At 38.0% G+C, this 27,968-nt stretch overlaps 1 protein-coding gene across 1 annotated transcript; it reads right to left on the reverse strand.

The window, feature by feature from the left end:
* Window positions 1-5,877: 5,877 nt before the first annotated feature.
* Window positions 5,878-27,784, reverse strand: LOC134574619 (homeobox protein MSX-2-like). The gene is made up of 2 exons (XM_063433754.1): window positions 27,294-27,784; window positions 5,878-6,963 (listed from the first exon to the last, which is right to left on the reverse strand). The coding sequence occupies exons 1-2, from the start codon at window positions 27,676-27,678 to the stop codon at window positions 6,551-6,553; spliced, it is 798 nt and encodes a 265-aa protein (XP_063289824.1). The 5' UTR covers window positions 27,679-27,784; the 3' UTR covers window positions 5,878-6,550.
* Between the last annotated feature and the right edge of the window lie 184 nt (window positions 27,785-27,968).

Raw genomic sequence — 27,968 nt, forward strand, 5'->3', positions numbered from 1 at the left:
ATATCCTGTGCCTGATCTCTGACTTCAACTAGACTTTGCGGCCATTTATAAAACATCCCCATTGGAATTTATAAACTGGTCATTTCAGACATAGAAAATTCATCTTCACAAGCAGGCTGAAGCCTAGGGAACTTTCTTGGAACAACAATGGGTACAATGAGTCACTGTCCATGGTCTATCGGATACGAAGCACAGAAGGACTGTGTGCAAGAGGCCTGAAGCAGATTTCTATGTCAAGCCTACCGTTTGCACTTCATGAGTTATGAATGTTGTTTCTTATGTTGCTCCTGGCCACATGCTAAGAATGTATCCCTGATCAGTATAGGGCACCAGCAGATTACATAAAAAACAAAATAAAGTCAAGCTGCTTGAGCGTATTACAATGTGTGCCTCAGGAGCTCAATCTACAGTAACCCGTACATTAATCTGGTCCTGCAGATAAAACCCAATAGAACATGCATAAAATTAACCAAATTGAATCTTTCCAACCCAAATACAATACCACTTTGTAAATTTACTTGTTGTGGCTCACAATAGTTTCATTATTTCTCAGATTTTAAGAAACACAATAGCATTGTGTCCTAATCCATATTTAGATTCAGCCCCTGCTCTCTTATCACCTGTAAAAGTGTTTTGTTTGCCTTTGTTGCCAGTGTTGAGACTCACTTGGTGCTGCTGACTGCTTCCTGTCATCCTGGAGGCATCGCTTCCTCGATTAATGTCCAATAGAAGAGCATCGGGGACGAAATGTGCAAGCATAGTGAGCGCCACTCGCCCTATCAAATGTTTCAAATGAGCTGCTGTTGATAACGTTCATGGACATTGAATGTCACTTGACCGAGTCAAACTGTGTCGTTGCAGAGGAAGTGCCTCTAGAGCCTACAAAACTGCAATGTTTTACATTGCAAGGTTAAAACTACAGGCCTACTGCACGCAGACCACTGCATTGAGACGAAGTGGTCTGGGTGACTTTAGTGTTCCTTCAACTCTTTAATTGTCAATTAGGATCAGGTCCCCCTGTCCAGTCTATGTTTTGCAGGTTTTGTCTCCATGTGCACACACAAGATTTCACATTGGATGTTATGGGAGTGTTAACATACCATGAGAGTCTCTTCGTTTTAGTCACAGCCAGCCATTTTAGCTATTACTCTTAATCGTTGCGATAAACAAAGAAAGTCCTCACTTGTAGATTCTTGTAGATTCAGACCTAGCAGTCTGAGCTTTAGCAGTATCTCACACCCATGAGCCAGCCACCGGACGGAGTAATAAATAGCCTTCCTAACTGCATCAACTTCCGTTATTTCATGGTATTATGCGTCTTAATATAGCATATAGTCCTATTAGTTATATTTCCGTACAGAAATTGTAGCATACCTCCAAACTGTCCTGATTTAGGAGGGAAAGTCCCTATTTTGGGACCAAATCCCTCTGTCCCTCTTTTATATCCTAATGTCCTTTTTTTCTAGGAGCTCCATATTGTTGGTGTGTCTGAGCGTATAACAGAGCTCAACAGCAATGATACTCACAGTGATGTGTCTTTAAACTACAAACAAATCTGTTTAGAAATCAGTCTGTGCAAATAAGATGCATTATTCTTATCCTATATAACATTTTAGTTACATAAATTATTAGTAAGTCACCTAAACATTTTCAGAACAAAGAGGGACACTTTCATTGTGAGCATGTGGTATGCAACAAACCCACAATGAAAGTGTCAATCCTTGTCCATTTGAAATGTTGGGAGGTATGCTAAAATGTCTTTGTGCTTAAACTGATTTTTTAAAAATGTATTTATATTTGTGCAGTCGATCTGAGGTTTTCAAAAGTTTTCTTTAGATGTAGCCTTAATTTTAAGTCATGTGTCGACAAATGCTTGGGAAATTTAGAACCCAGACTTTTTTCAGGAGCCTTTGAATTAGTACACACGTATAGTTCTGGAGCCAGGGCAATGTTTAGGAACGATGTTTCCTTGGCTTTGTCAAGACCCTTACTAAAGACTCCACATTCCAGAGCTTTGGTGGTTTGGCTTGCCTCTACGTATTCATGATTTGCAGTTAGATGTTGGCCAGAGCCAAGTCTTTCCAACTCCTGTGATGTCTCATGGCTGAATAGTTGCTCGTAAGTGATTACTTTCATGTTTATTAGCTAAACATTTTCATTAACACAAACATGCTCATGTTAAACTGTTTATAAAATTATTTGTACAAAATAGAGAAGTTACCCAGTTTCTCTGTATACCTAAGAAAATAAAACTATGTACAGAGTGACACACAGAGTTTACAGAGGCTGTGCCTAGGTAGGATAGTGGAAAAAGCCATAGCATATCCAGGGAACAATAAGTTTCTGTTGTATACAGTTACCCTATTAAAATCCCCATCAATTGAAGTGCTTTTACACAGACAAACTGCAGCATAAGTTGTAATGGAAATTCTACACAAAAAAATTACGATCCTGGGTCAGTATTAGATCAATGTTTTAAGACTTTAGATAGAATCATGTGATTGTATTTAACTCATAATCCAAAATTGTCAAAACTTTAATCTCCTTAAACTGTTATTGATTTAAAACTTGCTTAATTTCACATAATTTGTCAAATCTTCTTTGGAATAATTGTGATCGCTTACGTTTATCTGCTTAATTAAACACATAGGGCCTTTTTTCACTGAACTGGTATTAGTTAATGTACTGTCAAAAAGTATTGGAATGTTATGGTTATGATTACATCAACATCATTAACCGTGTATCGTCAGCCATCAATATGCTGATAATTAGCAAACAAAAGATTATAACTTACCTTTGTTAATTATAATTACTACTTTATATTGTTCAATGTTGTCTACCAACTTTTTTCTATGGAGCTATATTCATATGACCTATATTGATAAAGTTTTCTATTTCAAATTCAGGGCAGCCATCTTGCTTTTGAGTTTGGAGTAGTGATGCTATTCTATTGTGATAGAATTATTAAATTGTATATTATTATTTACATAGAGCCAACATATTTTGCATCGTAATAGTCTGATAATATTTATTAAGATCTTTTTTTTTTCCGTTTTGGTTCGTAAATTTATAGTTTCATTGGTAATTTAAATTAATGTTTAGTTAGGTAATTGTAGAAAACAAGTTCAGCAAAGGTTTAGGTTGTTTCATAAATATAAATTGCCCTATGCTGCACATGCCCAAGGTGTATTGTATTCATATATCACAACCATAGAAATTCTGTAAAGGTAATTATTTTAACCTGTCATTTGGAAAGACTTTTAATAAGATTACTTATCCGTACAATAATACTTACATTTTAGACATGTGCACATAAAAATTCGTACAAATAAAAATGTCATTCGTCCATTCCGAATTTCGGCCGTAAAACATTAGTTTTTCGGACGAAATTCAGTAAAAAATAATTTGTTTTCGTCCATTAGGACGAAAATAACACTGAGCATGTGCATAAAAAAAAAAGCAAGGAGGGAGCCGGCAGCGCTACCAGCTACGTCCTTGTAATAAATGTGAAGGAATATCCCATCACTTGGTTCGGCACATTTCGTTTATGGATATTCGTTTATTTTGTACGTGCCCACCTGGTTTGGTTCCCGAACGAGGACCACCCCAGAACCTCATTAGAATGTGGAACGTCAAAGGAAACAATTAATAGAATGCTCCACTGGGTGGCCGCCATTTCGTGCAACCAAACGCATGTGGTCAACAGAATGGATTGCGGCCATTTTGTCTCCCGAACGCAGGCAGCGGGACTTGGTCGTCAAAGGTGCTTGGAGTATTATATATTTTTCTCAGCAATGTTTGTGGTATGGTTATCTCAGTATTGTACTCTGCTCTATGTATTTTACAGATATCTTTGTATTGTGTCTAGCTTGTTCTATTGTATGAGCATCTCTGTATTACGCTTAGCTCTCTGCATTGTATGAGTATCTATGTACTGTATAGGGAGGAGCAAAATTCTGGGGGAGGAGCAAGGCGCTCCAACATCTTAAAACTTCACCAGCCGCCACCAGTTTTACATTAGTGATTTTATAGAAATAATAAACAAGGTGAAGAAGTCATAAATGTTTTTGGAAAGGTATTTATTTCATATTTACTCTAGACTATGTCCAGTAAAATTAGTTTTTGTGAATGGCTAAATAGCATTTTGCTGCAGATTATCCCAAATGTCTTGATAAACCATGCTCACATTTATTTTATTTTGTTTTTTTGTAGTGGTACTGCCCATTTAGTTCAATGTTTCTTTCCTGAGCTTCTATCTATGTAATTTGCAACCATTGTCCTGTGTTGAAAGGGAAACTCCATTGCCTAAAAATAAAAACAAAAAATACCCAGTACTATTTAGTAGATATAACCCCATTTACTTAAGCATTTTGTCATTGGGGACATCTCTAAACACAGCGTAAACACTGAAGATCTCTTGTCTGCTGCCTTTGCAAGCCCTCCTCTTTTATCCCTGACCAGACTTTCTGTGTCTGTCCAATCACAGACTTCACAATGCAGCCTAATGAGAGTCTTTGCAAGGCAGGTGCTCTGAGCAATTGCTGCCTCTTGAGTTTAGCTCCACTGAGCTAACCAAACCAGGAAGTAACAAGACCTGTTGTCTGCTTAAGAGCCAGGTTAACTTGTAAAAGTGCCAATTTGTATTGAAATCTGCACTCTTTGTAAAATGAGAAAAAGGACACACTCTTCACACGTAATACATAAAGCAGTTAAGCAAGCTGAAGTGTTTTAGTGGTCTGGAGTGTCTCTTTAATAAAGGTAAGGCAGGTACTTTATAGTACAATACTAAATGATATTAGATAACTAATCAAGTTCCTATTTCCTGTCACTTTTTGAGGGTGTTGGTGAAAAACAAGTCTTTTAACAAGGTGCTAATCTGGGGCAAATAGCTAAATAATGACCAATCGCCATGGAAACCAACATAAAGTCCCTCAACATTTAGGACTTTGTATTCAATCTGTTTTGCTTTAATAAATCTCTCCCTTATATTTAAATAGGTGGGCCTCTCAAATGAGCACAATGAAAGTAACATATCTTTCTTGATGTTGTGTTGCTAAAATGCTGACCACCTACAGTTGCTCCCGCATCTGGATATGAGCATAATCCATAGCTGAGTGTGCTAGGCCTGGATCACAAGGCTCCTTAATATAGCTATTATGTTATGCTAATAGTATATATATATATATAAAAAAAACTCTTCAACATTATAAACCTACCATGGTAATGGTTCTTTAAACTAACCTAAACATTTGTATTTATAGGCAGTGAAGATTCAGATGTCTTAACCCCATCCTGCCTGCCAATGGTTGCTAAATAGGACTTGTCATGATACAGAGTAGAAAAACATCAATAAACACGGCAGAAAAACTGTTTAAATGCCATTGGGACCTTTCTTCAAATTATTTTGGTTTGGAAAGAATATATATCTGTAAATTTGCCATGAAGATTATTACCTTCTTTCCCCTTCCTGATTTTTGTATGTATCAAGTTACAGAAATAAAACAAACTGATAATGTCTCATTTCAGAATTAGCAGGAATTGATCAGGAGCTATGGTTCTGACATCTATGGAACAGGTCAAATTCTATTGTTATGGAAGGGAAAGAGTGACATTTAAAGAAGCACTCTCACCTGATATCTCAATTAGATTGCTACACAGGTTGGAGTAACTAAGCACTGTTTTATGTTCGGAGTAAACCATAATCCAACAGTTAAATCCTTAAATTGGTCTCCAGGCACTGGTCCTCTCTGCTTCCTGTTTCCTCCTCTGGCAACAATACAGTCCAGGAAGGTCTAGTGATAAACTTAGAGTGCCAGCTGACACTCTTAGTCTATCACCTTGCTGCCAAGTGAAAATTTTGGCTGGAGGTAGCCAAACATCAACTTGGGCATTAAACCATTTGAACATGGTTTAACCAACAAAGGTAAATGGTGCCCAGGTACTCCTTTCACTATAACAACCTCATAGAGATGAACTTGTATGTGGTGTGAGTGTTCCTTTACTCTGTCACGACCATACAATACCACCCTCTTTTCAGACCCTTCCATACCCTGTTGCAGTTGACTGGGCCCATTTTGCCCAAGAAGTGCCTTTGCCCAGGGGGATCTCTGGACAACTCAAAAAAAGTTCCCAGGAAGATATTTGATCACGTCTGGTCAATGTTAAACCTTAAATACAAATGAAAAGCAAGGTAAATGTAAATATATAATTAAATATCCTCACAATTTCAGTACTGTTTTAAAAATATACCAAAACAACATACCAAAAATATGGGTTTTTTTCAGTGCTCTAGTGATTAATGTAAAATTGTATTATTTTTGTACTTTAGAACCTCCCAATCCACCCTCCCAATACTGAACCAAGATATTTACATTGCAGAACATTTCTGGAGATGTTTATTAACAATCCTGTGCCACATATTTGCAATAATAAGAAGGCACCACTGTTTGGAGGTCTATGCACTGGATGTGTTGTGAGTCCAGGTGGTAAGCTGATGTTCCACCTTACGCTCCTCTGAAGATTCATGTAGTGCACAGTCTGTTTTCTGACTTTATGACAAATAATACATCCCATATGTGACCGGTGTTGTAAAGAGTCCTGGCATGGGTAGGCCTGGTCTCTGGAAAGAGTTGTGTGGGCCATACGATGTAGATCCCAGTTGGGCACTTAGAGGGAACGGAAGTGCAAATGAAGGCAGCAAGGGTTTAGCAGCTAGTTTCAGCTTCTCTAGTTCGGCCTCCTGTAGCCTCTTTGCTTTGGCTCTTCTGTTCTGAAACCAAATCTTGACTTGGGTCTCTGTGAGGTTCAGAGAACTGGAGAACTCTGCTCTCTCAGCTATTGACAGATACTGCTTCTGTCTAAACTTTCTCTCCAGAGCCAACAGTTGAGATGTAGTGAAGGGGGTCCTTGGTTTCCTATTATTTTTGTGCTTCCTCAAGGTACACGGAGGGGGACTTGGGTGTCCTGAAAAGAGGAAGACAGAAGAAAATAAGTTAGAACAAATAACCTGTAGTTAAAATAAATAATAATCTTAACTATAAGATCCCTGCATATCTACAACATTAACACAGTTCTTCTACACATCAGATGATGGTGTGAGATTAGCCATTGAGCAGGTCCTCCCAAAGTGTAGAGGGTTTACAGCACCTCTGATTACAATACTAATTCAACCTGCTAAGTTAACCTATCATTCACAACACAGGGGCAAGTTGTTGGGTAGTAGGACAATTGGAGCTATGATTTTAAATTGCATATGTATCAATCTAGCAGGGTTATTCACTAAACCGAGAGTTGCTAGGACTCAAAATGTATTTAAACTTTAAAACCATAAAAACTAAACTAGAAACATGTTCTAAGTAAGTTATGGTTCTAGTTCAGCTATATTGGCCTTAGAGAGATACTCCAGAACCCTAAAGCATTAGCTTAAGTGCTTAACGTGTAAAGAGTGTGTCCTCTTTTTTTCATGTTACAAAAAGCACAGATTTTAGTAGAAATTGATACTTTGTTACACCCCCCACCTTGTCTGTCAATCAGACAACAGGTCTTGCTACTTCCTGGTTTGGTTGACATCTGCAGCTTTTGCAAGCTGTTTTTTATACTGGTCCCCAATGGAAAAAATAATTATTCAGGGAATGCAGGTTTTCATACTTATTTATTGTATTTGGGCAATAGATTGCCCCTTTAAAATTGAAGATCACTTTAAATGTCGGAGAACTTTTGCTTTAGTTTATAATCGTGTAGGTCACGTTACTTAAAGTTGCAAATTTCTATATTGCTTGTCAAAAATAAAACTGTTGGACAACTTTGCTTAACTGCAGATCCAGTTTGCTAGATACATTTACACACTCCAAGAGCAAAAAAAGAAAACAATTCTCAAAAAATATATTTTTAAAACATACGGTAATTAGATCCAGTTATATTCCTCTTTGGGGAACACACAAAATATGAAATAATTTTGGGAACGTTATATGAGCTCCATGACCATACACACAGCAGGCACGAATGCATACCTTCACAACATGGTGCAGGAGCAGACAAGTGCGACTGAAATATTTTTACAATCCCGTCAATTACATTTATTCCTTCCTGACCAACTAAATGCTCTTCACTATATTCTCCGGTTGTAAAGCTGTCGACTAAGTGCTCAGTTTACCATATCACCATTATGAATCCATAATTCATGTTTTAAGTATCTTTTTTCTCTTCCACCATCATCAAAAATTTTAAATGAGCATTTAAAAGTATAGGAACCTTTTATACATAGCGTTTGTAAATAAAATGGATTATTTAATTACATAAATCAATTAAGAAAAGCTAAACGGTGAAATTTGACAACAAACCTAACGTAAGCTTATAATATCTCAGTAACTATCATATATTACCCTTCAGTTAGTTAATTTGTGATTTTCAATCTACTTATTTCATTTTTGGTTTTCTGTTACAGCTTCGCTCACACTTTCCTAGTGCAGAAAAGCCAACAAGATTGTCTTTAGCCGAGGTCTCCAATACTTTAACAAAAAGGCTGGAGGTCTCTATAAAGTGATACACAGCCATGCTACCTATGTGGAGACAAAATATTTTCATCAAAATATAATTTCACCAAGTGGACATCAGTAATCTGTATAAAGTGAGATGTGTACTTTATTAATCTATAATTGGGTGACAGCGGTAGAACATAAAATTCACATATTCCCCATGGACCATACTTTTTAATATTTGTGTCAAATTTTTTTATTTTTTTTTGTTTTGTTTTTCCAAATAATGTGCAGTCTTTATCACACAGAAATTAAACAAGCCTCTCCAATTAGTATTGTGAATAGGACAAATCATTTTAAAATGACATTTTTGGTAGGGCAAATTCATCAGCTGTGATGCTGTGGTATTTTCAGGATATCCTCCTTCGTCCCATTTCACAATGTAGCTGTTCGAATGGTCCGAGGTAACAATTGGCTCCTATCCACTATGAGTGACGTATAGTTCTGTTGCCTTGCATTGCACTACAGCGTACTGAATCATACTTTCCAAGTGTCCCTATTAAAGAGGGACAGTCCCTACTTTTTTTTTTTTTAATTCTTTATTTTTCGTGTGCATGATATCATATAACATAAAGACCTGTAGCGCCACAACAGCGAGCACAGGCTTTCAATTGCATACATTGTCATGGCGAAAATGAAAAGCACACATTTTTTGAAAGACAAAATAACTGTATAATAATACTAGTTGCTAAGGTACGTATATCAGATTATTGCATGATGTAGTCAGCGAGTAGTGACACATATTGATTTATTATTTGGGTGCGTCTGAGGGGTCACAGGCTATGTTAATCTAGTAGTCTAGTTATAGACACGGTTATACACGGTAGTCTAACAACTCACTGCTGTATATAGACCTACATTTGTCCCACATGTTAGGCATATCATAAGGTTACAGTTTTCTCTGAGTAGAAGCATGCCTATATACTATGTGAAAAAAGTTAAACGATATGCTATACTAAGAAGAGCAAAATGTAAACACGCTGGTAGAAAACAGGCTACTGATTACGCAGCACAAAAGAGTATTCCATACATTTAGTGCAGTACGTAGGTAAGCTAAAAGGCATTAGATATAGTATAACAGTGCTAGGTCTGGCTTATAACTTGAAATAACATCGCTGCACTTAAGATTGTTCTGCATGTTGTGTGTGGCATTAGTGAATAAGCGATTTATACAAGACTGACTACATGCGCTATGAACCTTCACTAGCTCTATTTGGTTGGTAAGTGGTGTGAGCATCTTAGTTGGCTTCCTCTATCACTTAACGAGCTCGGCCATACAGTGAGTTGTCAAAGTAAGATTAGATAGTCAACGTTGAACGGTGCTAGGTTGGTTACACCAACAGTATGTTTTACATTGCAGCAGTGGCTGGCTCATATGTGGTGCGTGTACAGGTCGTGCTGCTCCTGTACAAGCCATTACACAGTAACAAACCATTAGCATTAGTATATTTTGCTTGCAAAATAAAATGGCATCGTTACACAGTTTAAACTCTGATAAATTGAGTAGTAAATCTTAAAGGTTCACCTGACTAAGTCCTATTCACGAAGGAACATTCTTATAAACATAACCACGAATATAATAGGAAGGGGTGAAACCGGAGACTGCAGGTATGCATGTGAACGCTGCTAGTTATATCCTCGACATCTCAGTCCTTTGGGGCTACAGTGGCTTAACCCCTTAAGGACACATGACATGTGTGACATGTCATGATTCCCTTTTATTCCAGAAGTTTGGTCCTTAAGGGGTTAAAATTGGTTAAGTAAGCAGGGATATATCCCACGTGTATAGAAGCAAACGGTAGCTAGCGGAAGCATAAGCATTGCTCTTAGATACGCTTTACCTATTAGCAACTATAAGATCAACGGTCAGGTTAGGACATGGCATTACAGATCTGGGTTATTCACTCCTGCCTTCATGTCTGATTGCACCATGTTATGCGTTTAACATAGTAGGACTGGTCTATGCTGTGAGTGTTAATTATGCTATGCTGGGTAGAAGAGAGTTAAAAGAAAGCATGATGTGTTGTGTGTGTGTGGTCATGTGTCCATGTGCTGGGGGGAGAGAAGCTGTTGCAAAATGTGTATATCGGCTTATGTATGGGCTGGGGTAGGGGAGGTGTGGTGTGTGGGTTAAGTCCCCCTCTGGTGCAGAGATACCCGTTAAGGTCTCTTAAAGCAAAGTCTTAGACATCAAAGTCTCTAGTATCAATGTCCCACTCCTGCAGGTATTTTTGCTTTGGTAAGCAGCTTATCTGGTCGGTAGTTCGTCACATTACTAGTCCTTTTCTTCTTTCAAGTAGAGAGTGCCACGTACGGGTCGGGTGTGCGACCTGCCGGCACGAACGGGACTGATTTCGCCAGGTCCCACGAGTGTTGTTGGGGAGTTGCTCTCTTCTGGCCTGTCTGAGTGAGGGAGTCTGGTGGCAGGCCCAGTGCCTGCAAGAGCGGGGCTGCGTCGGTCAGTTCCCTGATTTGGTGGGAGTCCGGCCCCTGCTGTACTGTGAGTGTGTGGGTCGTCTGCCATCGGTATTTAATGTCTCGTTGGCGTAGAAGTGTGGTAAGTGGCTGGAGGGATCGCCGCCAAGCCAGGGTATCTCTCGAGAGGTCGTCAAAGAAACTCACTGCCATCCGTTTGGGATCCTGAATATGTTGGCGAGGACTATCTTGTGGCCTGCGTGGGTGGCAGTATGACTGCAGGGAGGCGTTTGACAACTTGTGGTAGTTCTGTTTCGGGGATCGTTTCAGAGATCCCTCTGGCTTGTTGTCCCGTCGCCCAGCATCCTCCTGCTCCGCCATGCGGTGTTCATGTAGTTTGTGTTGCCGTTGCAGGTCTTGCACGGTTTGTCTGAGGTCCCCGATGTCTCTAGTAGTGGTTTCAGTTTTGTGTTCCAGTGTGCTTAAACGAGTTGTCAGCCCCTTCAGGTCGCCCCTTAGTGCCGTGATGTCGTTACGCAAATCCTTATGGTGATCTGCAAGTAGCTGCGTAAGGGCCGCTATGGTCACTGGAGCGGTGTCTGGGTCAGTGTTGGTTGGCTGTATCGGTCTACCTGTCTTGGGGGCTGGCAGGTACTCCTCACCGGAGAGTTAATCAGAAAAATCGGAGCAGCCGCCATGAAGCGCCGCCATGTTGGTCCCGTTTGCCTCGCAGGCCTGTCTCCACATGACGCCAATTGTGAGTCCCTGGGTGGTTTTCTCCTTTGGCGATTTTTTCGTTTTTATCCACATGTCGTACGGGAGTGTGTAGTGTGTCTTTGCTGCGGTTTGGGGGTGCCCAGCCTGGATTTTTTAAGTTTTTCCCCCATTTTTCTCACGGAGCTCTCAGTTTGTGTGACCGCTTGTCTCGGCTGTCAAGCTCCACCCCTCCTGAGTTTTTTATAGCCTGTTTGGCAATGTGTCCATTTACTGCTTGTATCTCACCTGCCAGCGACTGTCCCTAATTTTGCAGGTTGATAATGCCCAGGCCTTCGTGTGGCTGTCACAACTGAGGCACCGCTGGGACGACGACAAGAAGCATTGCTTTGCCAACATATGTGATGCCCAGTTCCTCTACTCTTATGAATATCTTGGCAATACCGACACTCCGTACTTTGTGCTCAAATATCTCTGTACTTCTTTTCTATCCTAATGTCCCTCATTTCTAGGAGCTCCATATTGTGGGTGTGCTCAACAACAATAATACTCACAGTAATGTGTCTTTAAAAGGACACTATAGACACCCTGACCATGTCATCTAATTGAACTGGTCTGGGTGCAGTGTCCCTGTTCCCTTAACCCTGGAAAGTAAAATACAATACTGGATGTCTTCTCGCTTTGTATGCACATCCACATTAGGTTTCCCCCCCATCGGCTTCTGTTGGCGGAGGAGGAACCCGACACAGTGCCAAGGGACATCAGCGCTTGTATCAGGTAACTGAAAAAATGGAGGGGAGGGCAGAGGTACATATAGTGTTAGGAATAAGGCTTTGTATATAGTGTTCCTTTAACCTATAATAGATGTGTATAGAAATCAGTGTGTAAATAAGATACATTGTCTTGTTCTAAATTAAATTTTAGTGGCATAAATTGTTATTAGTAAGTCATCTAAAAGTCATCTAAAATATACCCCCTGGGTATAACCCCACTCATACCTCTAAAATTAAAATGTCCTTTTTTTGTCCATTTCAATTGTTGGGGGTATAACTCCCTACTCCCTACCTCTCTCTAACATTTAATAATGTATTACATCTGACGAGCATTCTAGGGGAGATCACAAGAATTCTGTGGATCACAATAAAAGGGATTCCTCTACAACCCTCTTTGTTACCCTACTGTCTTTAACCTAAAATTATATAAACATATATATATATATATATATTTACAATATATACCTTTAAAAACCTAGAAATTAGTCATTGTCTCGGTAGCCATATATGACATATAGAAATTGATGCATTTTATCACACTGAACACATTTTTGAGCCCGAGTACCTAAACCGCAATACAAACCAAATTTCTTTCCTCAGAGTGCCAACACAGCACTTAAACATTTCAATTATACACACTGACACTCACAGATTCACAGAAACTCACACACTGACACACACATACTCACAGATACACAGACACCCTTAGTGCTCTCCCTTCCCCTCTTGTCATTAGTGCTCTCCCATCCCCTCCTGTCACTTAGATCTCTCCCCTGTCACCCTGTAATTTCCCCTGCCCCACTGTCCCTTAGTGTTCTCCCCTACCCCTCTGTCCCTTAGTACTCTCTTTCCTACCCTCCCTTAGAGCTGTCCCCTACATCCTTAAAGCTCTCCCCTGCCCATGTCCCTTAGTGGTCTCTCCCCTCCCCCGCTTAATGTCTCTCCTCTCCGCCCCCCCCCTTAGTGGTTCTGTCCTCGCCCCCCTTTAGTGGTCACTCCTCTCCCCCCCAGCCCCTTAATGGTCTCTCCTCCCCCTCTTTTGTGGTCACTCCTCTCCCCCCACCCCCTTAGTGGTCTTTCCTCTCTGCCCCCCCCCCTCCTAGTGGTTCTCTCCTCTCCCCCTTTAGTGGGTCTATCCTCCCCCCTTTAGCTGTCACTCCTCTCCCCCAACCCCTTAGTGGTCTCTTCTCTCCCCCCCTTTAGTGGTCACTCCTTTCCCCCACCCCTTTAGTGGTCTCTCCTTTCCCCCACCCCTTTAGTGGTCACTCCTCTCCCCCACCCCCTTAGTGGTCTCTCCTCCCCCCCCCCTTTAGTGTTTTTTCCCCCTCCCTTTTAGTGTTCCCCTCTCCCCTTGGTGCTTACGCCCCTCCCTGTTGTGCCTCCTACCTCCCTGTGTAGCGTGGCCGGGCGCGTGCGGACCGCGGTACAGGAGCTTCTGTTTCCTGTACCTGGCCGGACTGAAAGGAAGTGCTCTCTCAGTAAGCCTCATGCCTCCCTAAATATAGTAAAACCTTACTTGTATTCAAGTCTGCAGCTGCTTACTTTGTCACTCTGAAAAGACAGTGTTTACAGCAAAAAGCCTGAAGGTAATGATTCTACTCACCAGAACAAATTCAATAAGCTGTAGTTGTTCTGGAGACTATAGTGTCCCTTTAATGTTTCAGTGTCTGAACATGGAACACTCAGAGTTGCTTTACTTGCCTTCTGTATTTGAAATCAATTTGAGAGGTCTTCTCCAATTACTGTTTTTGAATTCCTGGCTAAGAGGCAGAACCCAGGCAAATTATTATAATAACTGGATCATGAGTTGATAGCACCAGTATGTCTCTCTGTTTATGTTTTCATTTTTCTGGCAAGTAAATTACAGTTTATTGAATTAATAAATTAGGAAAATATGTTTAAAAAATTGTTTCTTGGAGTGATTCAATCCTAAACCTAACCTTAGCGTTTAGATCCGGCTGATTGCCATGCCCCTACAATAATGGCTTCTTATCCAGCAGACATAACCATTGCCCAAATACCATACATTCCACAGACAGAGCAGACAGACCAACCCAGAATACCATGTATTTTCTGTAACACATTCACACACTTTTGTTTATTTGAACTGCATAACAGATATATAGAGATATACGAAGACCTTATCACCAAGGTCCGAATCTGGTTTCTACAACAAGACAGATGTATGGGGGAATTAGTTGCAAAGTGACATATTTGCAAATTGCAAGCAACTGACATAACCTGATCTAATTAATCTAGGTATGGTTAATAAGAGAGATAACATGATATACCGTATGTGCTCGACTTCTTCAATGGCAAAATAAAGTCTCCAAAATTTGAATGAGTATTAGATTCAATGGCCCATTAGATCTGCATACGAACGGCGCATCAAATACAACGGACATACACCTTGAATTCACCAGGGCAACATTTGCATTTGCACCACTGCAACAGGGATGTGTGACTTGGTTTCTGTGTACAATAAAGTTGTACGTCGTATCTTTGTTGCGATGCAAATGCTAATTATGCCCCTGCAAATTTCCCTCCGGTCAAAGGGCAGCCCTGGCTGATTGACCAATATGCTGTATAGTAGTATCTTCTTTCGCCAGCTAAAACATTTATTGGCTTCCAGGTCTCAGAATTTAGATTCGCATTACGATGATTCGATGGCACAGTAGATTCTAGTAAATACTGTACATATTAATAATACGTATAATATCCACAGAAACTTCACTTCGACCCAAAACTGACAGGATAGTGAGGACCCTGATAAAACAAGCTTACAATCATAGATTATTCTTCTGGCAAACCTCTAAATTGCTTTTTGTTTTTGTTTTTTCCTTGTTTGTTTAATAATGTATCCATATGTTCATATTGCAGATTTGTTTTAATTATCACTTTAAAAAAACATAGAATTGACATAGAAAACTTTTATAGAGTATGTTATGTTATGGCGGCTTGTATATAAAGTTAAAAGTGAGCTTGTATTCGTTCTACGAAGGTCAGAAAGAAAGAATGAGTACTCATACACTGTTAAAGAAACCGCGTTCATCCCTGACAATTTTTATACCGATATACTTCGAAAACAACAAATCTCGCATCTCCAGTTAATCAGCATTGGGGTTTTTCCAGCTGTCCTGGTTTGGAGTAAATTTTGCAATATAGTTATTACGTTTTCACATCTAACTATTTAGCAAATATGTCCTAAAGGATGTCTGAAACAAGATAGAGTAAGAAGAAACAGAGCTTAAGAGCTTGTCCGTGGAATAATATCCCTTTGGGACCATCTCAATGTAAATTTTATAAAACTTTCCATGAGAAGAATCATTCAGTTCCTTCCCTAAAAGCAGACCAGTCACCAATTAATTCAGTTTGTTTTTTTTCCGTCACTTACTGTCCTTTTTTATGTTTCTTTTGAGACATATAGAAATTTGGATGTATTTACTAACTATGGAAACATTTCTAATTAAAATATAAATATATGTTGACAGCCACTGTGATGGGATACATTCGGGGCAATATGGTTACCGTAAGTAAAAAAACATTTTGAAGGGTGATCTGTCATGATACACAGTCAGTCTCTGATATCACAAACTCAGTGTGCTGTCCATCTTCCAACATAGAAAGCTCCTCTCTGTAGAAGAAACTTGTTCCTTCCATTGATGTCATTGAATGATAGAAAGAACCACACCACGAACAGGACTGCAGCAACCATTGTCTGCTGACTTAGAACACTAACCTCAGTGGGGTTTGACTACAGGTAGTCTTGTGGCCTAGTGATCCCTGGATGACTAAAGAATCCCTGGTCTTGATGTCCACAGTCAGTAGACTGGCCCAATATGGTCTACTTCAAACTCAGAGTATAGCAGCTTTGTGGACTCTGACGTCATTCGATCATCCAGAAACCAAATTAATGGCCCTGGCCACAAAATGAAGCTGACATAATTATTATCAAAAGTGAGATCAAAGTAATTTTCAGCTGTATTTCCAGTTCAGCTATTTTGGCCTTAAATTTCCAATTTACTTTGAATTTCCAGCAATTCTTACTTTAGTTAATAACCCTGATAGTGAACCTTAAGACACATTTACCACGTTTACCACAAAATTAGCAGTGGTCAAGGACGTCCTCAACATGGTGACTGGATGTGCCAAGACGTCATAGAAGTATGCAATAAGACACAATGTGCCATTGACAGAAGCAATGTATTGCCATAGCCGTGAACATGAACCACATGGATCTCCAAAACCCTTATGTGCATGGCAGTCATTTCCAATGGATATTATACTGGTTTTCCAGATCTGCATGGTTAAGTCATTGTTTATGAATGCAGTGTTAAAAAAAGAGATAAAGACTTCCACAATCTTTCCTGGTTAAACCTTTTAAACAGGTGACTACACAGGAAATGCTGTGACAACATATTGATTGGGATAGCCCCTGCACCTTACTAGTTCAATATATAATCAACTGTACAGACTGTCATCAGCTTTGAAATTGGCCTCCGTTATGCAGACCTCCATGCTGACTACAAATCAAGGGATAACTCCCAACTAGGATGTCCAAAACATGTTCCATTTGTCCCAGTCTGTCTGCTTAACCCTGTTTGAGAACATTTGCTTACCATCACTGTATTGTATCACAGAGGGACTGGATTGCTGTTTGGTTTCCGTTGTTGCTTAGTGGATTTAGTTTACAAAAAATACAAATTTATTATTACAATTCATGTAAAAATCATAAAAATCAAGCAGTACAATTCCAAGACCAATTTGTTAAACACCAACTACTAGCACACAAGAAAAAGGATGATGAGATGTTTCCAAATAGCCCTAGGTCGCGACTCCAAGGGCTAGGTATACTTGCGGCTTTCTAGTGGTTTTTGTGCGCTCAAGATCGGCCACGCATGCGCACCGACAGACTTCCTGAAAGCTACTGGTCCTCGAGGGTACCCGTAGCTGAACGGAACCTTGTGTCGTTATGCGCATGCGCGACGGTGGTTTTGGCGCGAAGGCAGAAGATTCTTGAAGACTTAAAAGAGAGACCGGAGAAAGGAACAACAGCATCCGCAGCTCCTGAGGAAGTCCCGAAAGACGCGGGACGAAACGCGTTGAGCCTGAACCTTTGTATTTTACAGCAGCCCAGAGACCGTTCATTTTACCACTAGAAAGCCGCAAGTATACCTAGCCCTTGGAGTCGCGACCTAGGGCTATTTGGAAACATCTCATCATCCTTTTTCTTGTGTGCTAGTAGTTGGTGTTTAACAAATTGGTCTTGGAATTGTACTGCTTGATTTTTATGATTTTTACATGAATTGTAATAATAAATTTGTATTTTTTATACTTTCTATTCGCTTTTACTATAGTGATTAGCGCCCTCATTAGGGGAGACTGATACTCTCCCCTTCTCCACTTTCCAGTTCTTTGTTTATAGGCTTTTCTGGGGTGTGCCTATTATGAGTGGCAGCTTTTCTACTGTAGTATTTCTTTTTAAAGCCTAGAGTCTGGATCTTTTCTCTATTTCCATATTTAGTTTACAAGCCTCAGTATATAGATGATCATACATCTGTTTTTGTGTTGTTATATGTATTTCAAAAGCTCAATTTAAACTTGTTTGCGTTTTTCATATATTTTTTTTTTGTTTTTCATATGACTCTTTTTTCTGCCCCAGATATCCGTTCATTCAGTCGTTCATACGTAGCTGTTTTGTTACTAATGTGTGTTGGGTTGTGTCATGTCTCTTTCTTTGCTTACTTCATTTATACAAATAGTTGAGTGCTTATTATTGCACTAGAATCTTGACTTTTTCTTAGTTTTGTGATATGTATTTCTTGATTCACAGTCTATTGCAGGGCTTAAAATTTAAACTCACCACTAGCTATTGGTAAGTAACAATTTAGCCCTGTCAAGTAGAAATTCACCAGTGGCAAACATATCAATGGACACTCTAGGCTTCCAGTGGCAAGTAACATTTAAGATCTGGCTAACAGTCTAGGATTTGAAATGTTAACCTCACCTGAATAAAAATAAAATAAATGTTTATATGAATATTAGTATACTAGCATTGTAGCATATTAGCATAGATTTTGTTCTATGTATATTAGCATACAGCAACAATTGCTTAATAGAGTACACAATAAAAATCAACAATATACGCATATATGTTCTGCTTTCTTTAGTTTGGGAGTTATTAAGTCCATCAATCATGGTGTTAGTGAGGGCGACTTTTCAAAACTTAGTTAAGGGACACAAAAACATTGAGCAACCTTTTTTTTTTTTTTTTTTAAAGGATGCACAAATGAGGCTTGAATCCATTGAAAATGCAATTGTTTTTCTTTATTTGGTCAATGTTTTCTAACCAATGCAGCCCCTTTCCAGCTGTCTGTAGAGGGGGGTCACGTTAATTGACTGTAGCCTTAACCAAATAGAGAATCCCATTTAGCATTCTATTCAAGTAGTGAGTGTGCAGAGTCTTCTCTTGCAGTGTGTGAGCATACAGTAAACCCTTTCAGAACATGCTTTGGGAATAATGACTAACAGGAGATAAAATAAATTTAGAGGGTATTTTGCAATACTGCTGAACTTTAATTAATAAACTTCAATTAAAAAAATATATATATTATCAGATGTTTATGAGAGTTTATAGAGCTATCCAGTAACTGGTTTGAAATTGTAAAGTTTAAGGCAGAGAAATATTTCTGTTATCTTGTATGATCACGTCTTTCACCCAATAACGCAGATATGAAAATTAAGATTGTGAGTTGCAAGGGTCTAGAAATTGTAATAGTCTGTACATCGTAACATAATAATAACAAAGTATTTATCCAGGAAAGGTACATTCAGATTACTCTGGTTTTCAAGTACGTCATGGGGATGTTACCTTAGCCCAACATCCAGGGGTTGTTACTATCACCCAATTTAATAGTACCCATTTTATCTACCTCGGAAGGATGAAGGGCTGAGTCAACCCTGCTGGGATTTGAACCTATGAAGAGAGTCAGCACACAATAAGACAACATATATATCTAATTGATATTTCTGTTCATAATAACGTTTGCTTACAATCGAAGTCAACGCCACGTTTAAAAATATATATACAAAATGAGAATATCTTAAAAAGAAGCGACAAAATATATTCAAAGGATGTTATAGGTTGATCAAATCAGAAATCTACAGGCTTATACAAGTTTAAAGAGCATGTGGAAGAGACAGATGTCTTTCTTAAAGTCGAATCTATGGGAACCAACAAATTGGTGCTGTGATTTATTGGTTTTGTATCTTTCCTTTCTTCAAAGAAAGTTATAACCGGGCTAGATTTAATGCTATTAAGTCCCGGTACGAACCACTGAGACCCAGCTTTTTATTGATCATGAGGTTTGTTGGGCAGACTGTGATCTAAAACAGATTGCATGCTTTTTAATGTTCTTTAAGAGATTGAAATCTATTATTTTTTTCTGATACACAATAATATTACTTTGCACTAAAGTTTAAATTGCCAAAGTGAATTCAAATTTGGTATCAAAATTGAAAAAAAAAATACAAAAAATCTCTGGATTAGCAATGCCTTAAATATTTCTATTTTGGATTTAAATTTTAAATTCACTTTGAATTCACTGTGAATTTCCATCAGTTCACACCTCAATATTTATTACAGAGACAGTTTGTGGGCAGTGGGATATATGTGAGACCCAAGGGTGGCAGTGCTGTGAGCAATTACCCTTTGTCCTCTGGAAAAGACAATGGGTGGATTAAGTTTTATAAGGCATAAAACTGTAAACGGTTTACAGTTAAACATCACTGTGCATTGTAAATTAAAGTGATTTAAGGATTATAAACAGTACATACGCATTTAATTTAAATATATCTAACTGTAATTATTATGATGTTATTACTATTGTTTATGTGTGTGGGTATATATATATATATATATATATATATATATATATAAAAATGTTGTATGACGATGGTTGCACTCTCGGTAAATCCAAATTTTATTTCAACATCGTTAAAAGAAAAATCAACATTTCAGTCCCATTTAGGGACTTTCCTCAGGATCACAATATTAACTTTGAACTAACTTTGTTACCTGTTTAAAGACAACTTCAGTACAATCTGCAAACACAAGACGTGCTCTTGTATGGTAGTTAGGGAGGCACCTTGGTACAAATGACCTCTAATGCAATATATAGATGGACACAGGGCAATAAAAGGTTTAGTTTTGGAGATCTACTGTCTTGCTGTTATCAGTAATTCACTAACATTTATACTGGAAACATTCCTATGAAGGCATATAAACAACTTATTTAAGTGATAATAATCATTAAACCATGGAACGTTTTGTAGAATTTATGCTGCCTAATAAGACCAAGTAATTCTATATGAGCACTAAAAACATAGCTTGTTATATGTTATTTGCTAATTTTGATGGATTATCTTGTTTGGTTTGTTAAGTGATTAATGAGTGTTAGTATAGTTTATATGTACTATATCTGTACACCTATGACTTACCATACAGTTATCATTTGGTACTGGCATGTAATCATGACATATTTCACCCTAATGTAAACCAGTATAAACCATGTTAAGTGTAGTCTAACCATCCTTAAACATGTGAGGTGTATGTTTTATTTTTGTTTTTTTATTTAATTTTTAGGTATGCTAAAATTAAAGTAATAGAGATGTGGTAATTAGCAGACTTTTTCCAGAATTTGAAAAAGTTCCATTCAGTGGAATTACCCTCTACTGCTCTGTCCGTTATCACAATGTGGGCCATGCAGACCTGTTGCAAACATGGAACTTTCATCTTATTGTGCATTGGCTGTACTTTATAGCCCTATTATTACGAAACATGTTGTAAACTCCATGTAAATGTATGGTCTAGGAATATTGTGGCAGCACAGGCTGTCCTTGGAACAAAGCAAGTTAATTTATATAATGATATATGCAGTATTGGCTGTTGAAGTATCAAGATGGTACCGCACTAGCTACATTTTCGAACTTTGACTCTGCCCACTTAAACTCATGTAGTTAGCTGGTGACCCAATGAGATGTCATGCCTTGTTCAACACCATAAACCTTCAGCTACATGTATTACATAAACAGAAACTACATTGCCAGATACTGTTACCCAGTGAGAGCCTTATTACCGAATTGACAATACACTAGCCCAGGCATAGGCAACCTTCGGCACTGCAGATGTTTTGGACTACACCTCCCATGATGCTTTGCCAGCATTATGGGGGATGTAGTCCACAACATCTGGAGTGTCGAAGGTTGCCTATCCCTGCACTAGCCTATATTCTAGGGCAGGGATAGGCAACCTTCGGCTCTCCAGATGTTGTGGACTACATCCCCCATAATGCTCTTACACACATAATGCTGGCAAAGCATCATGGGAGGTGTAGTCCAAAACATCTGCAGAGCCGAAGGTTGCCTATGCCTGTTCTACGGTGAACATGATCTGATGGACCACTACAAAGCCAATAGGTGATGTCAGAAATCCTGCTAGAGTACACAAAACATGTCTGGGATGTGTAGCTTGAAAACAGGGCGATTTTTTTAACATGTCCTAATGCGGCACCACTAGCCATCAAGAAAGAGGGGCATACTCTGCAAAATGAATCATAACAAATGCGACATGTTTTACAGACGTTCAACATTGGTCCTTATCACACCAAAATAATTTTTCATTCTTACAACACAAACTGCCCCTATGGACCAGCCTCTGCCGTATATAAGACTTCCCTTTATGAGAATCTTTCTGTACCAGAGTGGTCACTAACACCACATGTAAAACGGCGCTATTTATCTCATTACTAAACCATGTATATCTGAGCTGTAGATATATGAGCTCATTTAAGCATGGCTCTGTTCAGCTCTTCATATAAGCTAAACTTGTCATTTCTTGTATGTCTCGTCCACCCATTGTACAGCTCTGTAGAATACGTTGGTGCTTTATGCACAAGGGAAGCAGTCGCATATTACATTATATTCCCTCTAACCAATAATTGCTTGAATAATGCTGCTCCTTATTATATTCCTTCTCTAATCTCCAAATTATACCCTAGTCTCCCTCCTCATTCTACCTGGAATCTACACCTCTACCATAACTTCTCCTCTTACTGCTGCCTACAGGACTTTACTTTCGATATACCATTCTACCAGCTTCCCTTCCTTGTCTATCACACTTTCCAGAAACATGGGGTTGTTTGTAATCCCCACAGACTAGATGTACCAGCACTTAAACTCATCTCCTTCCAGTGGATCAGATGGGCTGATAACACAGGTTTCCATCAGTCAAATACAATTGTCTCAAATTCCCTAAAATTAATTCTCTTTCGGATGACCTAATAATCTGTTAGAGATAATTTTAGGAAATTTCAGACAACAGCATCAGTTTATTTATTACTTAGAGAACTACAGTGAATTAAAAACCTGAGTCCAAAATTCTAACTAAAATAACCATGACAATGGCATAGTTTGAGAACTTTGCCAAATAACTAATGTCTTACATTTTCCTTTTGATTTTCGGTTCCGTACAATTCAACGTTTAGTGAACAAACCCTGTGTATGTATTTTCAAGCCTGGAACTTTTTCATGTGAATGAGTTTTTAAATATGTATCGTCTAAACGGTTTTATATTTTACTTTTACATTGTGTATAGAGTATACTGCAACCCTAGCTTGCGCTGATTAATATACTGGGCCTTAAAATAGATAAAAACTAATAAAACATAAATATTTTGTCAGAACTAACTCCAAGCAACTGAATCACAAATAAAAACTAACAAAAATTTATAAATTAAATATAATTTTTCAATGTCAACAAACAAATACTATATATACTATACATGACTGGACCATTCGATTCTATGAGTATTTTATTTGTTTTTCAAATGGGGAAAATGTTAAAGATAGGGCATTAATGTATAAAATATTGAAAAGTACTTGTGACTTGTGAGCATTACTGTTCCTTTAAATATACATTGCAAATCTGGCTTTCGCTTCAACAAGATCAAAGTAAAAATCTGGACATAGCTCTAAGGGTTATGAACTGAATACAGGTCAGTTTGATCTGGCAGAGAGGGGCAGTGAAATGCAGCTCCTTTTCAAACCACTTTTATGCAACAAGCAAAACCAGAACAGCATGAAGCAAAGAGAATTGATTGTGGAAGATTCATGTGGTGTCCTAGGCCCCAAGGCATCCCTTGTCCCCCCACCTCCCTCCTATCCCAAAACTAATTTCCAACCGTAACGTCCGCTCGCCATCATACCCCAAACTCTGCCTTATTGTATTATTTTTTTATTTAAATTTACTGACAAGTTGAATACAAATTAGAAAACAAAATTAAAATACGATACTATGTGTAACTCCATTAAACTATTTTATTTTCCTCCACATTATTATTATTATTTTTAAAAAAAAATAATAAAATTTGAAATGGTAACTAGAAGCAGGTAGAAAATGAAACAGGTCTAAAAATCTTAGCAGGTTCATTTTAGGCTTTGTGCAAACCCTCAGAGTCCATTTGATCCCTGGCCTTTTCAATGCTTAGGCTAGCAGTATGTTTATCCCATAGCCCGTGTTTGAATTTCCTCTACTGGGATACCCTTAATGGGCCACACTTTAGGGGAGTTAACCCTTTGCCTGCTGCACAACTGATATAATAGCCAAAGCAACATGTTTGATTTCATCATTATTATTTATATAGCGCCAGCAAGTTCTGCGGCGCTGTACAATGTAGTTAGAGATTTACAAACTAATAATAATAATAATAATATAACAACGTATTTAACCAGGAAAGATACATTCATTGTAAGCGTCTATAAGCATGGTCATCTAATCTCATTTTAATTTGTCTGTCAATTATTTGCTGCTATGTATCCCCATTGTATAATCGGAAAGTGCTGTGGTATATGTTAGCGCTATGTATATAGTAACAATAATGAATAATAAATACTCTAAAATGTAAATCTGCTTGGTAAAATTATATATATATATTTTACTCATTTGAGGCTCAGTAGTTGGTTGAATAGTATTCCCATCATCCTTTGCTTAATTCAGTAACTTATTCACTAAACTTTGAATTTCAGCAAATTAAATGCAAATGGCATAATTGAGGTGAAAGTAGCTGATTTGGAAAAATTCTAGAACTCAGCTCGGATATTTAGCTTTAGTTTTGCCATTCGAATTTCATGTGTCAAATTATGTGCTTGATGAGGATTCAAATTAAATTTCAAATTGTAGGCCAAAGTAGTCAAATTAGAAAAATTCTGTAAGACTACTATACTTCAAGTTTGGCTACTTTGGCCTAAAATTTGAAATCCGCTTTGGCGAATAACACTGTTTTTTTTTGTAGTGAATTGAAAATGGAATTGCTAAATTTAGGCAAAAAGGCGTGATTTGGAAAAAAACAAAACAAATTCTAGTCACACCTGGGCTGTGTTTGCCTAAATTTTGCAATTAGGTTTACAATTTACCACAATAAAGTGTTTAGTGGAAAAAAAAACAAGTTTTACAAAGAAACACACAAATTATAAATGCCAATTGGATTACTGTTATTAAAGGCATAACTGATGTTCTTCATACTTCACTGATAGGAAGCTATAAATACTGTACATAACATTCAATGATTGCAAATATTTACATAGATTAACTGTGTTATTTGTAGTTATATAACATTTAGAAGTGGTTTTATATTTAGATTTGAAATCAATGTGACTTTTAAGCTGTTGGCCCTCTATCCCCCAAACCAGACACTGTGTTCAGCTGAATCTGATTACAATAATATAAATATAGACATAAAGACCTCTTGTTTGTCAGCATGAAGGGGAATGAAATTAAATATTCAGAAAGAGATGTCCTTTGATCTTAAATCGAATTATCTCCACTGAAAAACATTTTCTTTGATGCACCAATAGTCAGGAGATACTCCGTAGCAGTTTACTAAATAAAAACATTTATTTAATTTTAATTTTAAATTATTTTTTTTGCCTTCTCTTTAAATATTGAATAAGATAAATAGTGAGACTTTTAATGACTCATTAACGATATATGTGATCAGTTAACCCTTTAACTCCTGTAACGCATGTAAATGTTTGCAAAATTCGACTTAACACCAGCTGTAAAGTTCCCCATTAAAAAAAAACCGAATGGCCTAGATCTAACCATGTTCAGTTTCATAATCTATGACTGGGTTTGGGCTCCTGTTTAGTGCTAAACAAACATTATTTAGCAGACGATACAGATGTCGCTCATTAAGAAATGTTCTTTAGATTAAAAACACGATATAGATCTACTATACAACGTGCAAAATGTAGTTCAATAAAACAAACTTATAAAAAAAAAAATGACAACAAACAGAAACTATTTTTTTTACTGTGAGCTATTTTTCCCATTTCTGCCCAGTTTAGGAAGTCGGATGTTAGATAGCTTGAAATGTATCCAATGTTGGTGATTTTTTTTTTTTTTAAGAACTTTATTCATTTATGTATACGTTAAAAAAAATAAAATGTAACTTTAGGTGTATTTAATATAATGTAAATACATTCACGGAGAATAAACTACGAACTTTTTAATTACAAAAAATGATCTCTATCGAAACAATATCGTGTTTTAATGTGTGTGTGTATATATATATTATTTTATTATTTATATAGCGCCAGCAAGTTCTGCAGCGCTGTACAATGCAGTTAGAGAGTTACAATCTAATAATAATAATAATAATAATAATAAAACAACGTATTTAACCAGGAAAGATACATTAATTGTAAGCTTTTATATAATATTGAGTAATATTCTTTAGACAAAGCTTAGGTCCCAAGCACATAATATATTCACTATATCCCAGGACATCGCACACATGATCATGAATCTGCAATCCTCTTTATCTTAATTCTATATAGATTAAACAATAGTTGGAACATATTTGGGCTCAGCCTTACTGCAGACAGACATATAAATCCCATATGTGCGTCTGCATCACATGAAATGAAAAAGTTAATAAACTTTATTTACTTTTTATTATAACTTCGATACTGTAATCGTCGTATGGTCACATGTTGAATAACTTACTATGTATATATATATATATATCCCTGTATTAGTAATATTTTATATAATACTCCTACAGCAATATAAAATGATATTGCATCTGCAGTTGGTGCATCTATCCCAAAACTATCCTTCATAGGTTTTTTTTTATTTAATTTGTTTTTAAATTTCATTATGAAAATAATAAGTAAAATACGGATTGCGAGCTTATCATTACAATACTGTAGATTGTACAATTCGTTTTTCATATCTTGTTATGGTTATGATGGTGTCTGTAGCTAATTACATACCTAAATAACCAATTATATAGTAGGAGGAGCTATGCTTGAAGTGTGTCCTTTCTTTGTAATTCTTTGAAGGTAAATAGCCAACAATATATGACTGTATAACATGTATAATGAACTAATAATATTAATATTATGATGGACTATGATGTTACAAAGTGTATACACAGATTACATCTCACAGACAATATAAGACCTGTTTTAGGGTGGACAAGAAGAATGTGAGAAGAATGTAATTCTACAAAATTGGTAGTTGAGTCATGGAATAGCCACACAGCAGCAGTGGCAACAGACGATAATTGCTGAATACAACTACTGATAGTTTTACATAGTACAGATTTTAAAAATCAATGATGAATAATGAGCTATGCTATGAAAGACACCAAGGCTTTTTCTGATAAAACCAAGTGCCCGAATGGTCCTATGTACATGCAATACCAGACCAGCAGTATTCTGATAAGTCCACTGTCATAAGACAAGGATTGGGTATCTTCTTTGTATGGGTATATGATGCCCCTTGTTCTACTTACTTGAGGGTGAGGAGTAGGGTGGGCTCTGGTACCAGGTGCTGCTGCCCTTCTCTGCCAGACTGTCCGTGTCCTGCTTGCACCTTTCCCCTGCCGGAGGAAGCCCCTCCAGGGATGGAAATGTGTTCTCAGCATTCAGAGTCCTGGTGTGAGCAGGGGACTGGTGAGGCTCTGAATCACTCACATTGTCTGGAGCCAGCACCTTGCCTGGCTTCCTGTCAGAGATCAGGGACTCCACACTGAAGTTCAATGGTGGGCCCTTCCATTCACTGGTCACTTCTGGAGTGCTGGCCACAGGCAGCTCAGTCTTGCTAGCTTCAGGCTGTTTGGGGTTTGGCCCCGGGGACCCTTCTCGGTCTGGATTCATGGTGAGGGGATAAGGGGCCATAAAATGCGTGCTTATTTAGGAGACACTCTTGGATCACAGGAGAGGAGCTGTCCCAGGTCCCTGGATGGATATTGTCCAAGGAGACCAGGCCCCCCCCCCCCCCCCCTCCCCACTTCCCCCAAGAGGGACTGTCCTACAGAAGACTTCTTGTTATGTAGTTTGTTTTGGATCCTAACACCCAAAAGAAAAAAAACACATTCTATTCCAGTTATGAAAAGTTGACCAGGAGTAGAGCTGAGTCAGACAAAGTAAAACTGTCCCAAGTCCCAGGATGGTCAAGCTGCCAGGGA

The sequence above is a fragment of the Pelobates fuscus genome, chromosome 10 (genome assembly GCF_036172605.1).
Source record: "Pelobates fuscus isolate aPelFus1 chromosome 10, aPelFus1.pri, whole genome shotgun sequence".
Lineage (NCBI taxonomy): Eukaryota > Metazoa > Chordata > Amphibia > Anura > Pelobatidae > Pelobates > Pelobates fuscus.

Bases quoted from the DNA above. Each gene is read 5' to 3' on its own strand.
- LOC134574619 (XM_063433754.1), bottom strand. From the start codon at position 27,678: ATGGCCCCTTATCCCCTCACCATGAATCCAGACCGAGAAGGGTCCCCG. The intron at 6,964-27,293 runs GTAAGTAGAACA...TCCTCTTTTCAG, and splicing joins ACCCTACTCCTCACCCTCAA to GACACCCAAGTCCCCCTCCG.